Source organism: Thermobia domestica, chromosome 5 (genome assembly GCF_964235325.1).
Source record: "Thermobia domestica chromosome 5, izTheDome1.hap1.1, whole genome shotgun sequence".
NCBI lineage: Eukaryota > Metazoa > Arthropoda > Insecta > Zygentoma > Lepismatidae > Thermobia > Thermobia domestica.
In genome coordinates, this window is record NC_137458.1 from 231647149 (window position 1) to 231664739 (window position 17591).

A 17591-nucleotide genomic window follows, 5' to 3' on the forward strand; every position below is an offset into this window, starting at 1 on the left:
ACAAGAAGACAGCAATATATATGCGGTAATCATTTTGGACATGAGTGTACATCACGTGAATGAGTTTGTTTAGAACATGGGGTTTTCAAACTATGCGGCGCGCCTCCCTGGGGAGGCGCCGAAGGTATCAGACGAGGCGCGAGGCCTTTTTCAAAAAAAAAAAACTACAACTAACTAACTTACTCTATGGCCTATGGAACCCGGAGGGTCAATGCCGCGTTCACAAAAGCTCTCCACTGACTTCTATCCTTAGCTAACTGCATCCAGTTTCTACTTTGTATTCCTATCTCTGCGAGATCCATCTTAATATTGTCCTCCCATCTGCGCCTAGGTCTTTCTAATGACCGTTTTCCGATTGGTCTTCCAGTTAAGACTTTGAAAGCGTTTCTACTTTCTTCCAATCTAGCTACATGACCCGTCCATCTAAGCCTCTTAGACTTGACGACCCTAACAATGTTGGGTAAACCGTATAAATTATGTAGTTCCTCGTTATGAAGTTTCTCTTAGGTCCGAATATTCGTCTCAGGATCTTGTTCTCAAATACTTTCTGTCTATGTTCTTCCCACAGAGTAAGTGACCATGTTTCGCAACCATACAGAACAACAGGCATGATTATCGTTTTATATATTTTAAGCTTCAAATTTCTCGACAGAATTCGCGACGACAAGAGATTTTGAACCGAATAGTAACACGAATTCCCTGCTTTTAGTCGACATTTAATTTCTTCGTGAATATAATTTTCCTCTGTTAATATTGATCCTAGATATTTGAAACTATCCGCTTTATCAAAAGTATTATTTAATATTTTATCGCATCCATAATTTGCTGCATTAGGGTCCCGACTCACTTCCATGTATTTAGTTTTCACTGCGTTTACTTCTAAACCTATGTCCCTGCAAGCGTTTAATAAGATCTCTGTATTTATTTCTATTGTTCTATCATCCCCTATTAAATTTACATCATCAGCATATGCCATAACCTGGTGAATACCGTTCAACTGTAGGCCCTGATTGCTATCTTTGATTTTCCTTATAGCGTATTCCAGAACGAAGTTAAATAATAATGGCGACAACGCATCTCCTTGTTTCAGGCCATTTTTGACGTGAAAGCTCGTGGACAAAAATTTTCCTACCCGGACTTTACTTTGGGATTCATTTAAACATATCTTAATTAATCTAATTAGCTTTCTCGGTATTCCAAGTTCGGTAAGGACGTTGTATAATATTTCTCTCCTAACCGAGTCGTACGCCATTCTAAAATCAATAAATAGTTGATGTACCGGGGTATTGTATTTCCACTTTTTTTGGAACATATTTATAATGCAACACGCATACTTGATTGTACCTTTTTTCTTAAGTAATACATAGTGGACTAAGGCTTTGTATCACTTCTGTTCCACATACGATCAGGGATGACTCTTTCACCATTGGCTTAAACATGTATAATGCTTTTTAGATGGCCACTGACGATCTTCTGCTTTACCTCAGTATAATAGTATGTTTTCTTAAATGTCTTTGGAATTTCGCGCGACGCTGAATTTTTTATTCTCTTAATTTTCTGTTATTATTTTTGGGACGATTATTGATTTCTAATCTTTTCTATAATAGTACCGCCATTCACGAATAGTCTTATTTGTTTTATTTTCATTGGTCGAAGCCATTTTTCAGATGTTTCTGTTCGATTTCGTTCTTCCTTCTTTCGTTGTCACAGCCTGTCTTTGCTTTTTTGTATTTTGCTACTCTAAGAAGAAGAGACATTAAGATTTATCTTGTTTTGGCAATGAATAGTAAGAAAGTGGCTGTAAGTGGTTTATGTGCAGGCGTTTTGTTTTAATTACATTAAATGTAATAGGACGTTTTTTGTGGACTGATTCACAATGGATAAGTTTACAATGAAGACTGGTAAGAAACGTGAATTGGATAATGCAGAAATTTGTGGCTCAGAGAAACCAAAACAGAAGTATAGAAAATATTATCAGTAGGGCCTACTGCTGTTAGTAATGAAAAAAGGCCTCAGTACGTAATTTGTTCGAAAGTGATAGCTGCAAATAGCTTGGTACCCAATAAGTTGAAGCGGCATTTAGAAACTGTGCACAGCAATTTACAAAGTAAGGACCGGGAATATTTTCCCGTAAAGCAACTGAAGTGAAACGAAATAAAAGTGTATTTTCTCAGCAAATGTCTACCATCGTACAAAGCTCGGGAAAGCCTTTCTAGCATCGTACAAAGTAGTATATCATGCGGCACAATACAAGAAATCGTACACTAGCTAAGGAACTGATTTTGCGGGGCAGCAATTGATATGGTCTCGATTATGGTTGGTGAATCTGCTGCTAAGCACCTGGAAATTATAATTTTGTTTGTCGGCACAATTAGTCATCGAATAAGTGGCTTTGCCGATGATGTAAATGAACAATTAATCCGGGAAATGTTATGTCGGAGTTAAGTTCCAAAGTTGGGCGTCCGTTTCCAGCAAAATTTTTAAAATTTACAGAAAAGATATGGATAATTTGATCGTTTGTGTGCTTGATAATATATAAGGGTCTCGAAAAATCTGTTTATTTGTTATATATAAGCGGTTATAAACATGGGACTATACGGCGAGCGGAGGGAACTATTTGGCGCAAGGTAACCGAACAGTAGCATTGTGGGAAAGTAACGAGCATTTATGTTATCAACATGGCGAATGTACAAGGGCAACGAACTAACAGTTTTAACATTTGTGAAGCAATACGTTGATAACGAGCAAAATCTTTTAAAAGTTTGTGAAGAGCACGGATTAATGAACCTAATAACAAATTGCAGAAAATGTGGAAAGGAGATAACAGCGAAACAACGTGGCGAATGCGGACGCCCAACTTCGGAATAAATCCCTTATGTCGGACAGATGGAAGCCAAAATTAAAAAAAGAAACAATCTGTACAGGAGAAATCAATCCATGTTACGAATAGGTAATTGAAGTATGAGTAATCTGTAATCGTAGTGATATCGCAAATCATTAGGAAAGGCATAAATAAGGAAGCAAACCTAACCTAACCTAATGTATCCTAATGTAACCTAACCAAAATTAGCCTTCCTTAGTTTAAAAAGAAAGCACTGAAAATTTATCAGGAAATAACAATTTTTGGTAATAAATGCTGGCCTCATCTGTAAAATATATGCCATCCGGGAACTAAAGGGGAAGGAATTCACGATTCAAATCAACGAAGCAACTGATAGTAACAGCGATGCGAACTTAATCTGTTATGTAAGATTCATAGCTGAAAATCATAAATTCTTGGAAGATCTTTTGTTTTGCTAGAATATCGCACTTGGAACAACAGTAAACGAGTTGTTCAAAATTGTGGACAAGTTCATGTAAGAAAACAAACTTAACTGGAGAAAGTGTAAGGGAATATACATAGATGGTGCTTGCTCCATGTCAAGACATTATCAAGGATTACAAGCTCTCATACATAAGAAAGCCCCTAATACACTGGACTCACTGCATTATACACAGGGAATCCCTTGCTTCCAAGAATCTTTGCAGTGACTTAAACGAAATACTATCATTAGTAATAGAAGTTGTGAACTACGTCAAAAATCACTCCTCAAAAAGCCATATTTTTTCAAAACTGTGTGCTGATATGGGAGCTAAGCATACTTCTTTCCTGCATAATTGCAACTCAGGTTGGTTGTCCCGCGGCATGTAATTTCCGTGTTTTTAACTGAAACAGAAACTGTACTCGTATCTCGTATCTGAAAATCAACCTAGTGCTAAAACTTTAATCGATTCTGTCTTTCTTCAGATGCTGACATACCTTTGTGATATTGTTTTGAGAAACTAAACGTTTTGAAAGTGTCTCTACAGAGGAATGATAAGGTGTCAGGCTTCAAAAGAAAGTTGTTGCTTTGGAAGAGGAGCACTGAAGACGGGAACATTAGTGACTGATTTCCTACACTAAGCAAGTTGTTAGAAGAAACTGAAGACCAGCTAAATGAAGAAATCAAATCAGATTTGAGGAACACTTAACACAACTTTATGTCCAATTCTAGAAGTTCTTTCCGGAGGATACATAACGCGACTGGGTCGTGAATTTATTCAACGCAGAGATCCACCAAATTTCACCACCGAGAACAGCCTATTGATCTTTCTTCAGACAGCGCATTGAAGACCAAGTTCCTCTTTGCATCGTTGCGTGGATTTTGAAGCTCAGAGAAGAGTGAGTATCCGGAATTAAGTAAGAAGGCCTTGCGGATGCTCCTCTTTTTTTCAACTTCCTATCTCTGCGAAACCGGATTTTCAGCCATGTAGGTAATCAAATCCAAATATAGAGGAAATATAAATCTCCAGGAAGAAAAAAATGGAATTAAATCTTTGAGTTTTACGTCCCACGCTTATACCGGCTAGGCTAAAGGAGACGGTGATGATGAGAAATAAACGAAATGGTGGAATGAAGAAAGTGGGAGGAAACGGGAGAGCCCCAAGGAAACCCACACAACGGTGTTTGTCCACCACAAAGTTCACTTAGAGCGAGCTAGGATCGAACCAGGGATCCCATGCACCAGAGGTGAAAGCTCTACCACTGAGCCACCGCGGCCCTTGTCTTCGGAAAGAGATGCGTCGCCATTTCAAAATATGTGCCAAGATTTAACAAATTTTGTGACTCAAAACAAGTTCATACATCCTATTGACTTTGCTCAACATTTAGATATACCGGTTTTTATTAAATTCCCTCTCTGCTCGCTTTTTCAATTTTAACATAAATGTCAGACTTACCACAATTTATAATTATTAACACCGGCTAATAACATTAAAAGGTGTAGTTAGTGTGTACAATGTAGATCACCTGTAGTAATGAGATATTTCCATTAGTGATCAAGAAATGAAACATAGTTTATCATAATGATAGTCCCTCTTTAAGGGACATATACGTATATATGTAGTTGACACATTCCATTTTTGAGATGGGAGGCGCGTTGAGATTCTGATGGTTGAGGAAAGCCTCACTACAAAAAGTTTAGAATATTGAAAGCAGCTAAATGGCATGCAATTATCAACCCGATTTTTATGTACGTTTGGATTGCATAGTATTAAGGAGATCTCAAACGAGAATACATAAGAGGAATATCTTAGAATGAAATCGGGATGTCGTAGTCTGTAGGTAGTAATCATCAGTTTATCATCACTAAAGGCACCACCTAATGACTTCTAGTATTTTCGCTATTTCCTCTAGTATGACGTTTAATTGAGGCGTTGGATGGCAAAATGGCGTAACTCATTTTTTAAAAATTGAGATTAAGTCATTTCCGTGAACTTGAAACCATAACCTGTTGGATGGCAAAGTGACGTATCTCAGAGTTAAAAATAGGCAGAGATGGAAGCACAAAGGACGTCGTAAATTCGAAATCACGATGATCTTGCACGGCAAAGTGGCATAAGTCAGACAACATTCGAGAAAAAACACTTTACAAAGAGCTTCGAACCATCAGCAAGCTAAAGAAAAAGGACTTAATTGACTTGTTGCCAGTTAAAGCACATACCCATCATCACTACTTGTCTTTAAAGGGCAGTAGCCAGCATGTAGATTATGGCGATGATGTACTGTGATAGTAATGATGATGCATAATGTTCCAGTACGCCTTCCTTGTTCATGTTTTTGTTTACATTGGAGTTGCCACTTTGTCTTTTATGACTTATTTTTTTAGTTCATTTACTGCTGTGTATTGTTTTTGTCAATATACTGTTCTGTTACACAAGGGTTGAATGGCAAAGTGCCGTAAATCAATATTATTGGCCATTTTAGATATCGATGTGTTTATTAGAGTAAATACAAGTAATTCTATAAACTTATGATTTTATACGTGCATGAGAAGCCTTCACAGATAAACGCCTAGTTATATAACGATAAAAAATCTGTAATGTTTGTAGAAGTTCCTGTATTTATTTTACTATGTACTTCAATATCTAGAAATGACCAGCACCACTTTTCCTTCCAGCCCCTCAATTATGTGCTATTTCACTGAAAGTACAAGAACTCGGTGCATATATTTTGACACTCTGTACTTTCCGAGCTGGCCACATACCTTAGCAACATAAAAGATTCACAACAGAACTTAATACTTTTTGTCCGATTTTTCTATATCGATTTTAATAAAAGTATCGATATATACAAATGTCTCAAAAGTGACTTACGCCACTTCTGCCATCCAACTCCTCAATTAGTTTTCAATTAGTAAAGAAAGATTACTCGAAGGTTATATTATTCTCACAAGTTGCAACAAACTGTCTTCTGTTTCTCTCTTGTTTCCTTTCGCTTTTTTCTTGTTGATGTTTTAGCATGTGCATGTCTTTTTTATTTTATTTTTTTAAATTTTTGTTGTCTCTTAGTCATTGTATAACGAAGAGATTAGTAAATTCTTAGGTTAAAATCGTGTGTTTATACCTTTACGATTTTCTTGTTTTTGTATAGGTTTGCCTATACATAATTAAGATTAAGCAATGATAGCTGTTAAGACTCACTAATTTTGTTTCGTACTAAATTCATCGAGATTAATTTTATGTAGTTCCTAGGAGACACACGTACCCATTTAGTTCTGCTAATATCGTGAGTTAGTCATGTAAGTTGCTCTATTTGCTTTTATTGCTCTTTTGTGACAAAAAACTGGATTTCTTGCATGCTATATCTTCTTCACCTGATACTTATTTTTTCGTATAGTTCAAGTTTAGGAACACTACTCAAAATAATTATCAAACAATTAAGCTATAATTCTTTCACTAATTTCCTTCTTATTGACCTTTAAAAGATTTGCGCTGGACGACATGAAAATATTCTACTTAACATAAACGAAATTCAATGGAGTGACCGGAACTATTTGTAGAAATATTACAATTCTTTTACTATTTGTGTATAAATACAGCGTCCAGACTTATACTTTAAAAACTACAGCGCAAAAGCCACAGACCATCTGTGCTAAGTGGCCACTAAAAAGCACGAAAGCTACGTAATCGAGTCTAAGTACGGGTTGAAGTTGGTTAGCCCGCGCGGGAGGGTGTTTGAAGGGAGCACAGCTGGTGAGTCCAGAGATAGCAGGCGCGTCACCACAGGGGATGCATATAAAAAAAAGTAGTGAAAATAAATGGATTTCCGCAGTGAAACGAGTTCTATAACACTTGTCACTGTATCACACTAGTAACTCTACACTTGTAAACATAAAATACAGGTTTCGTATTTCGTGCAGAAATACTTCGCCGACAGAAAACAATAAATATAAAATACAGCTATATTACGAATTATTTAATTCTGCCACGAAGAAATGTGTGTCTTATGAGCATGTCTTACAGTGCAGACTGTTGAATTTTACCTGTAAACTTTGCAAATGTTGTGTCCCTAAATAGACCTGAACCTAATTTTCTTTATTTTATGTAGGTGAAATTCTTATTGTGCTATAATTCATTTTTGTGCAGACTCTTAATTTGTTTTAGTAGTTTATTTGAATTTTTTTGGTTTCATAGAATTACTCAAAAACTGTTTTGCACACAATGAGATTTTGTTTTCGTCTTTCGATAATAATGATTTCGAGGAGATAAAGTCATTTTACTTTTTATTGGTTATGTAGAGAATATTGGTTATGCATTACACCGAGAAACTGATACATCACTTAAAAATAAGGAAGAAAGCCCATATGGAGCTGTAGTCAGAAGTGCATAGTTTCTTTAAAACCGTAGGAAAATGAACTTAGGGGGCGAATATCTACAAAACTATTAGCTATTGAGCTGAAGCGGTATGTAATTGTCTCAGAATTGTAATCTGCTCTATCCAAAAATACCTGATTCTGAATCGTTCAATGGCGCCGTAAGGGAGCACCCCAAGGGAGGTAGGGTTCCCAGATATTCCGTTAGGAAAGATGGGTCCGATTCGTGACAGATGAAACGATTCCATCAAATAACTGAAAGTCGGTAACATATTTTGATCGATATTTTGAACATAATGAAGAGGCGAAGGATGTTTTATGTGTTGTGTGTAGTTGGATAACAACAGCAGGGAGTGAATATAGTGGATAAAATGAAATTAAATAATATCATTACATCCGGAGGTTCATGACCCTGAATCCGTCTGCTAAAGAACATCGACATTAATATGTAATTATTTTAGAAAAATTGATGCAATGAGAATTTGGAATAAAATAGGAGTATCGACCGCAAAAAGACCATTTGATACAATGCTCACCACAAACTGACTTGGTCGTTGATCTAAAGTGGAATGCTTTGCCATAGGTGTGCACACTATCACTGAGTTACCATGTACCCCTTTTACTCCTTTCCACACCTAGCGAACAAGAGATTGGTGACGAGGTATGGGACGTGATGCTTATAAAAGGGACAATACTGGTTATATAACAAAAAGAGGAAAACGTCGTGCTAAGAAAGTAGATATCTCGTAAAGAGTTGGTAACTTCTCCTACCAGACTTCTTTCAAATAAATTCACATTCCACAGTGTTGCATATTAGGTTAAAGGAGGCAGATGACTAAAGAAATATGAAGACTTGAGGAAATATGTTAGACAATAGGAGAATCGCAAGATAACCCATGGCACTCCTGGAAAGACATCTGCACATTGCGGTGGTGAACATGACAAGTTCCTTGTCCATGTGAGTCACGTTATAGGTAGTAATAACAAATAAGACACAAGATATTGCCAGGCAGTCATAGTAATGAGAGTGTAATTGAACGGATCAGAGACTATCTAAACCAGCACGAACACAGTGTTATGGAAAAGCACACAAATATGTCTGGGAAGACTAGTACAATTACACTGAAAGTAATCCCCCCTTCGCTTCTTCCTTCGCTCTTTCATGTATGAATATATGAGATTATCACAGGCACAGCAAAAACAAATTGCAAGGAAGTTGAAAACTCGTTGTTTACGAGTGCGGTACATTTGGTCACAATGGATGAATAACATCATGCGCCGCCTTGTAATCAAGGGACCCTGGGTTCGTCAACTGGTTCGACGCCAACAATGGATCATGATCTTATTTGCAGTGGTGACAGAGAAAGATTATAAAATTATACGGGGTTCAGTAATTAACATACGAAAATCGAGACAGTAGTTAGCTTTCCCTCTTGCCATATTGGTTATATTGAACGAAGCTGTCATGGGGCATACAGAAATGACAGTAGGGTGGGGACACTTGGTGCTGTTTTTTTTCCTACTGCGCATGCGCAAACCCTGGACGCTGATTGGCTGGCGCAGGTCACGTGACCCCGCCCCCTTGGCCACGCCCCTCGACGCTGATTGGCTGGCCACGCCCCTTCACGCTGATTGGTCGATGTAGGCCACGCCCCCTGCCACGCCCCCTTGACGCTGATTGGCCGACCACGCCCCCTTGACGCTGATTGGTCGGTGTAGGCCACGCCCCCCCGCCACGCCCCCTGACACGCCCCTTGACGCCGATTGGTCATGCTCTTTTACGACCTCCGATTGGCTGGCGCGGGACTCCGCCCCCTTAACGGCGATTGGTCACGCTCTTTTACGACCTCCTATCTACTGCGCTGACTGGCTGGCGGAGGACCTCCGCCGATTGGATGGCATCGGACCTCGCCTCCCTTAACGCTGATTGGCCGACCACGCGCACGGTCTTTTAGGAGTACCGCGCTGATTGGTCGGCGCCGACCCCCCACCCACTGGACTCACGTACCGCGCACATGCCACATTGCAGTAGAGAATACGAACACATAGCATAGCAAATAATACATAAGATTCGTCCCCTTTTATGAGCACTTTACGAACACATAGCAGAGCAGATATCACATTCTTCATCCACCTATTTAACATAGCACATATTACATAGCAGGGGTGCACTCGTTCCCTTTTATGAGCACTTTTTTTTCAACATAGCAGAGAATAATGGGGGAGAATTCGCCCTCCATTTTGAGACCAATTTTTTGACCTACTGCGCATATGCGCAGAAACATAAAATAAGACATAACACCCCCGTTCTCTTTTACGAGCAGACCGCAGATTGTTCCAGTTTAGGAGCAGACTACGGCTATGCGCAGAAACATAAAATAAGACATAACACCCATGTTCTCTTTTACGAGCACTTTATAGCAACATAATAGAGCAGAGAATAAAAACACACACACACACACACACACACACACACACACACACACACACACACACACTTGATTGCTTATGCGCAGTAAAATTAAATTTCCAATTAATTACACATTGCACGCATGCGCAGAAAAATTACACTAGACTACAGACTGTTCCAGTTGCAGTGCTGGTTTCGGTTCAATAGAGCAGACTACGTGCAACAAGCAGATCATAAAAGACTATGACCTATTTTTCATTCCCTAAATAACATAGTATACACCCACACTTGGTTGCGTATGTCAAATTCGATTTAGTACAAATAACACGCATGCGCAGAAACATTTACATTTCCGGTTCGACCATGCTGGTAAAGAATACCACGCCTATTTCTACCAGGGTCTTATAGTTTATGCGGCATACGCCCTTTCTATGACAATTTTAACCGATTTGGATGAAACTCAGTATATGAGGGTTTTCGAACATGCTGATTACGAATATCATACTTATTTTTACCTGGGTCTTATGGTTCATGTGGGATACGTCCTTTCTATGATAATTTTAACCGATTTGGATGAAACTCAGCATATGGGGGTTTTCGAACATGCTGAGTACGAATATCATACTTATTTTTTAACCGGACGTCGTTTGTATGACACTTAAAACCTAATAACTCAAAAAAAGGATCCACATATTGAGGTCGTGTTTCCACATTTAGTAACGGGTCACCAGCAACCACAAGTTCCAAAATAATGACCATCGATGTCAAAGGTCAACATACTTAAAACCTAATAACACGAAAACGGAGCCACATATTGAGATCGTGTTTCCACATTTAGTAATTGGTCATCAGGTACTACAAGTTCCATAATAATGACAATCGAGGTCAAAGGTCAACATACTTAAAACTTAATAACACGAAAACGGGGCCACATATTGAGATGCTGTTTCCAAATCTGGTAATTGGTCATCAGGTACTACAAGTTCCAAAATAGTGACCATCGATGTCAAAGGTCAACATACTTAAAACCTAATCACTCGAAAACGGAGCCACATATTGAGGTGCTGTTTCCAAGTCTGGTAATTAGTCATCAGGTACTACATGTTCCAAAATAATGACCATCGAGGTCAAAGGTCAACATACTTAAAACCTAATAACACGAAAACTGAGCCACATATTGAGGTCGTGTTTCCAAGTCTGGTAATAGGTCATCAGGTACTACAAGTTCCAAAATAATGATCATCGAGGTCAAAGGTCAACATACTTAAAACCTAATTACTCGAAAATGGATCCACATATTGAGGTGGTGTTTCCACATCTAGCAATTGGTCATCAGGTATTACAAGTTCCAAAATAGTGACCATCGAGGTCAAAGGTCAACATACTTAAAACCTAATCCCTCGAAAACGGAGCCACATATTGAGGTGCTGTTTCCAAGTCTGGTAATAAGTCATCAGGTACCACAAGTTCCAAAATAGTGGCCATCGAGGTCAAAGGTCAACATACTTAAAACCTAATTACTCGAAAATGGATCCACATATTGAGGTGCTGTTTCCACATTTAGCAATTGGTCATCAGGTACTACAAGTTCCAAAATAATGACCATCGAGATCAAAGGTCAACATACTTAAAACCTAATCACTCGTAAACAGCCCCACATATTGAGGTCGTGTTTCCACATTTAGTAATTGGTCACCAGCAACTACATGCCCCAAAAAGGTCAAATATTTAACCCAGAATAACTCGTAGATTGAGCGTCGGAAAATTTTTGTACCAAGGAGAAAATGTGAAGGAGGAATAAATTTGAGTGCCCTATTGAATTTTGTACCAACGAGAAATCTCATTTGCAACTAGCTTAGAATTTCTGTACCTGTTTGGGTTATTCAAAATTTGGATAGACTAAGAAAGCAAGATATGCCATTTTAACAGCTGAGAATTTAAAGAAACAAAGGGAACCTACTCAATTTTCTATCAACGAGAAATGCCATTTCAACTACCTCAGAGTTTATGTGCCTTTTTTGTGCTAAGGTCTATTTTAACTCTTCTTGACTAATTAAATAAACGGAGGAATATTGTACCAATGAGAAATGCCATTTTTTCTAGACCATGTTCTAATATTTAAACAAACGAAGGGGTGGATTTGAGTGACCTATTCAATTTTGCACCAATGAGAAATAACGGCGTATTTTAAATAAACAAACAATCGGATAAATTTAACCGGCTCAGAAGTTCAATACTATTTTGTACTCTTGAGTGAGCTTTCCAATTTTGTAGCAAAAAGGACTATTTTCTAACTAACTCAAATTTGGATGGGGTGTTTAGTTTTGTACGAACCAGAAACATTTGATTGGATTATTTCCTTATGTACCAACCGGGAAAAGTGAAGGAATAAATTTGAGTAGAATATCTAGTTTTGTACCTAACAAAATAAGAAAAAGAAGTGAAGTATGAATAAAATTTAGGTGGACTATTTTCTTATGTACCAACAAAAAATGGAGCACCAGCGACAAAAAAGAAACCGAAGGAGGAATAAATTTGGGTGACCTATTCAGTTTGCAGAATCAGCATTCTATACTTTTTTTCTGCCATTCATTGGGGCTGTCCTATTTCTTTTTGTGACAACGAGACCATTTTTAACCGCCATAGAATTTGTACCAAACAGAAAAGAGGAGCTACACGATTAAACAAAGCAATCAATTTTTAACTAGTTCAGAATTTATGTACCTTTTGTAACGAAGAAACAAATTTGAAGAAGGATCATTTTAACTAATCCTGCTGCGAGTAGTTCAATTAGTACATAGTAAAAAAATAAAACAATATGACATTATTGCGACTTTCATTTTCGCATACATACGAATTAGGCCACTATGGCAAAAAATACTACTCTCTCCTTATGCTTATTTGGAGCAGACTTAAGAGGACCAAGCATTAGAAACCCACTAGTAGGGCGTCGATTCAGTAAACTCTACATCTAGTAAAAGAAAACGAACAGATAATTTTGAGACAGTTCCATAGGGGTAAATACAGTATTAGTAGAGATAAGGAGAGAGTGAAAAAACGGAAAATTAAATTTTAAATCATTATTATTATTATTATTTTAGAGGTCAAAAGGAAGAATAAATGAATTTGAGTGGCATATGTACGGAATTTAGTTTTGTACCGGGCAAAAAAAATTGAATGAAATATTTTATTTTGTACCAGCTGGGAATTTAGTGTTGTACCATTGTATCAATTTAAGTATTTTGTACTATTTAGTACCACCGAGAAGGTGTAGAATATTTAGTTTTGTATTAACGACTAAAGCCTTTGTGTGCATTACAATGGCCGAAGTTTTTCATTTTCCCTGTGGTACAACGTAATGGTCGCCCCGCTTATTCTAGCTCTACAGTTAGATATTTTCGATTGGATAATGGTATTAAGCCACGTTTTGTTGAGCACAATGCCCACTATAACGATGTGGTAGACAATTATTTGATGGATAGATATTTGTTTAATAGCCGCTATAACAAATGGTATATGATAGAATTTGTTAAGCATTTATCGCAGGCAGATATTAAGATAGACTTTTTGTCGTTGGTTACTCTTTTCCAATCAGCTACCTTTTTTGCCATGAAAACTAAGGGTAATAGTTATACCGTGATAGCTTTCTTTCGCTATGGGGGAACGCAGAACACTTTGAATGAGTTATTAAAGTTTTGGAATCATGTGTGCGAGTTCAGGCCAAGTATCCAGATTGCAGATTTACTTGGTTGCTTTACACGCTGTGGTAAAACTGGCATTTTTGCGGTATCTCCTGATACCTATCTGTTGGACCTCGCGGTATTTGGAAACTTGGTGAAAAAGAATAACAAATGGTTTTTCTCACAATAAAGCTATACATACAGAATAATCCATTATGGCAAAAAAATACTACTTTCTCCTTATGCTTAGTTGGAGTAGACTTCGATACATTGTGTAAGAATTTCCAATTAATAGCGGTATTGCACTGTCTGTAATAGTGCAGTTTATTGTAGTCTACCAGCAATAATGATCTCTAAGAGAGTTAGTGGCGAACCAATTACACAGCCATTCTGCGAACAAATTTATAAGACCATATTCTGCTACTCAAACAAACGAAGGAATAAGCTCAGAATTTCTATACCTTTTTGTGCTATTCAAATAAACCTATTCACTTTTATACCACCTTTTAGTTTTGTACCATCCACAAAAAAGGGAAGAAGGGCCATTATAACAAGCTCACTATTTTTATACCATTTTGTATTATTCTATTTCATTTTTGTAACAATCAGAAGAAAACAGCTCAGAATTTTATACCTTTGTGGTGTTACATTTTGTATATGTTTGGGTCATCCAGGGAACAAATTAAATTGCCTCTCCCGTCACTATATGGGTATTGACATGTGTTTAGCGAATTAGGTTTACAAAATACTAACGACGCCGCTAAAGGTCAAAGTTTCCCGGTCACTAACTAAATTGCGTCATAATTGTGTAGAACAGACTCCATAGCAATTTGCGTAACATCATGCATGGCCATTTTTGATCACAGCAGAAGAAGAGATCATAGCAAAGTAAGAAAAAGTTTTAAAAGTCCCATGTTGCTGCAGATATTTAAACAACGTTACGAATGCGTTACCTAACATTTGTATTGCTAAGGTACTGCCTATTGTTCAACGATTCAATTATTTATAGACTTTCCTTCCTCGTCTAAGTCAAAAAAGACAAATATAAATTTTTGCATTTATGTATTTTATTATAATGGAATTTAAATTTATGGGGTATATTTGGAAATAATAGAACGTACATTATGATGTTTTATATTGCTTGAAACATATTATTAAACACGGAGAATGCATAGAATGCTTGTATTGTAGATATATAAAATTATTTATTTGATTTGTTTTTTGCTGAAGAGCAGAAAAATGACTAGCACGGAGATTGTTTATGTTTCACCTAGAGAAAAAGAAATCCAGCGTGAAAACGAGAAACCGATACTGTTAATCCAGCCGTCTGACCCTGATTTGCCAGATGAATTATGTGATAAAGTGAGAATCATATATCCAACACAAGAAATAGAAGAAGTGTATTATTTTAGACGCTATAATAGGTATAATGATGAAATACTCCCGGAAAGTGATGATGACAGTGTTTCAAATATTACCTGTTTTGAACTGGAAGCTAATGAGTGCGAGTGTACTAGTGAAAGTATTAGTCATACATGTGTTATACAATTATTTAATGAGTATACACCAAATTTGGTATTATTATGTGAAGCATGTTCTAAACATAATGAGAATGAAAAAGATTACAACTGTTTGCTGCAGCATGATTACGAATTATTGCAAAAGGTGTGGACGATCTTAATTAAACGTGAAATGAGAGAAAAAATCTATAAACTTTATATAAAGAAGCATTTTAAAGGTTGTAATATTAAGAACACTTATACTTTGGAGAAAAAATTTAATCTGGTATATGAATACATTACAGAGTGTGATTATTATATCAACAAAATAGTAGAAATGTTTTTAGAGAAAGATAAACAATTATTTAATTCTGTAAATGAACACTGAGCAAACATTGGACTCTGGCAACTGAATTGTCGGGGAGAGGCAATTTAATTTGTTCCCTGGATGACCCAAACATATACAAAATGTACAACCACAAAGGTATAAAATTCTGAGCTGTTTTCTTCTGATTGTTACAAAAATGAAATAGAATAATACAAAATGGTATAAAAATAGTGAGCTTGTTATAATGGCCCTTCTTCCCTTTTTGTGGATGGTACAAAACTAAAAGGTGGTATAAAAGTGAATAGGTTTATTTGAATAGCACAAAAAGGTATAGAAATTCTGAGCTTATTCCTTCGTTTGTTTGAGTAGCAGAATATGGTCTTATAAATTTGTTCGCAGAATGGCTGTGTAATTGGTTCGCCACTAACTCTCTTAGAGATCATTATTGCTGGTAGACTACAATAAACTGCACTATTACAGACAGTGCAATACCGCTATTAATTGGAAATTCTTACACAATGTATCGAAGTCTACTCCAACTAAGCATAAGGAGAAAGTAGTATTTTTTTGCCATAATGGATTATTCTGTATGTATAGCTTTATTGTGAGAAAAACCATTTGTTATTCTTTTTCACCAAGTTTCCAAATACCGCGAGGTCCAACAGATAGGTATCAGGAGATACCGCAAAAATGCCAGTTTTACCACAGCGTGTAAAGCAACCAAGTAAATCTGCAATCTGGATACTTGGCCTGAACTCGCACACATGATTCCAAAACTTTAATAACTCATTCAAAGTGTCCTGCGTTCCCCCATAGCGAAAGAAAGCTATCACGGTATAACTATTACCCTTAGTTTTCATGGCAAAAAAGGTAGCTGATTGGAAAAGAGTAACCAACGACAAAAAGTCTATCTTAATATCTACCTGCGATAAATGCTTAACAAATTCTATCATATACCATTTGTTATAGCGGCTATTAAACAAATATCTATCCATCAAATAATTGTCTACCACATCGTTATAGTGGGCATTGTGCTCAACAAAACGTGGCTTAATACCATTATCCAATCGAAAATATCTAACTGTAGAGCTAGAATAAGCGGGGCGACCATTACGTTGTACCACAGGGAAAATGAAAAACTTCGGCCATTGTAATGCACACAAAGGCTTTAGTCGTTAATACAAAACTAAATATTCTACACCTTTTCGGTGGTACTAAATAGTACAAAAATACTTAAATTGATACAATGGTACAACACTAAATTCCCAGCTGATACAAAATAAAATATTCCATTCAAATTTTTTTGCCCTTTACAAAACTAAATTCCGTACATATGCCACTCAAATTCATTTATTCTTCCTTTTGGCCTCTAAAATAATAATAATAATGATTTAAAATTTAATTTTCCATTTTTTCCCTCCTCTCCTTATCTCTACTTAATTAAAAACTATCGTTTCTACTAATACTGTATTTACCCATATGGAACTGTCTCAAAATTATCGGTTCGTTTTCTTTTACTAGATGTAGAGTTTACTGAATCGACGCCCTACTAGTGGGTTTCTAATGCTTGGTCCTCTTAAGTCTGCTCCAAATAAGCATAAGGAGAGAGTAGTATTTTTTGCCATAGTGGCCTAATTCGTATGTATGCGAAAATGAAAGTCGCAATAATGTCATATTGTTTTATTTTTTTACTATGTACTAATTGAACTACTCGCAGCAGGATTAGTTAAAATGATCCTTCTTCAAATTTGTTTCTTCGTTACAAAAGGTACATAAATTCTGAACTAGTTAAAAATTGATTGCTTTGTTTAATCGTGTAGCTCCTCTTTTCTGTTTGGTACAAATTCTATGGCGGTTAAAAATGGTCTCGTTGTCACAAAAAGAAATAGGACAGCCCCAATGAATGGCAGAAAAAAAGTATAGAATGCTGATTCTGCAAACTGAATAGGTCACCCAAATTTATTCCTCCTTCGGTTTCTTTTTTGTCGCTGGTGCTCCATT

The 17591-nt window shown here is 36.8% G+C and overlaps 1 protein-coding gene across 5 annotated transcripts in view; it reads left to right on the forward strand.

Moving 5' to 3' along the window:
* LOC145686443 (coagulation factor IX-like) overlaps positions 1 to 17591 on the forward strand; it is a 237622-nt gene that overhangs the window by 65647 nt on the left and 154384 nt on the right. Inside the window, exon 1 of one of the 5 annotated variants that reach the window (XM_081759748.1) lies at positions 1765 to 1800. The exons of 2 other annotated variants lie outside the window; for them this stretch is intronic. In XM_081759748.1, coding sequence (XP_081615874.1) covers positions 1780 to 1800 — 21 coding nt within the window. In that variant the 5' untranslated portion in view covers positions 1765 to 1779. 2 more of the 5 variants (XM_081759750.1, XM_081759751.1) reach the window with 2 other exon arrangements.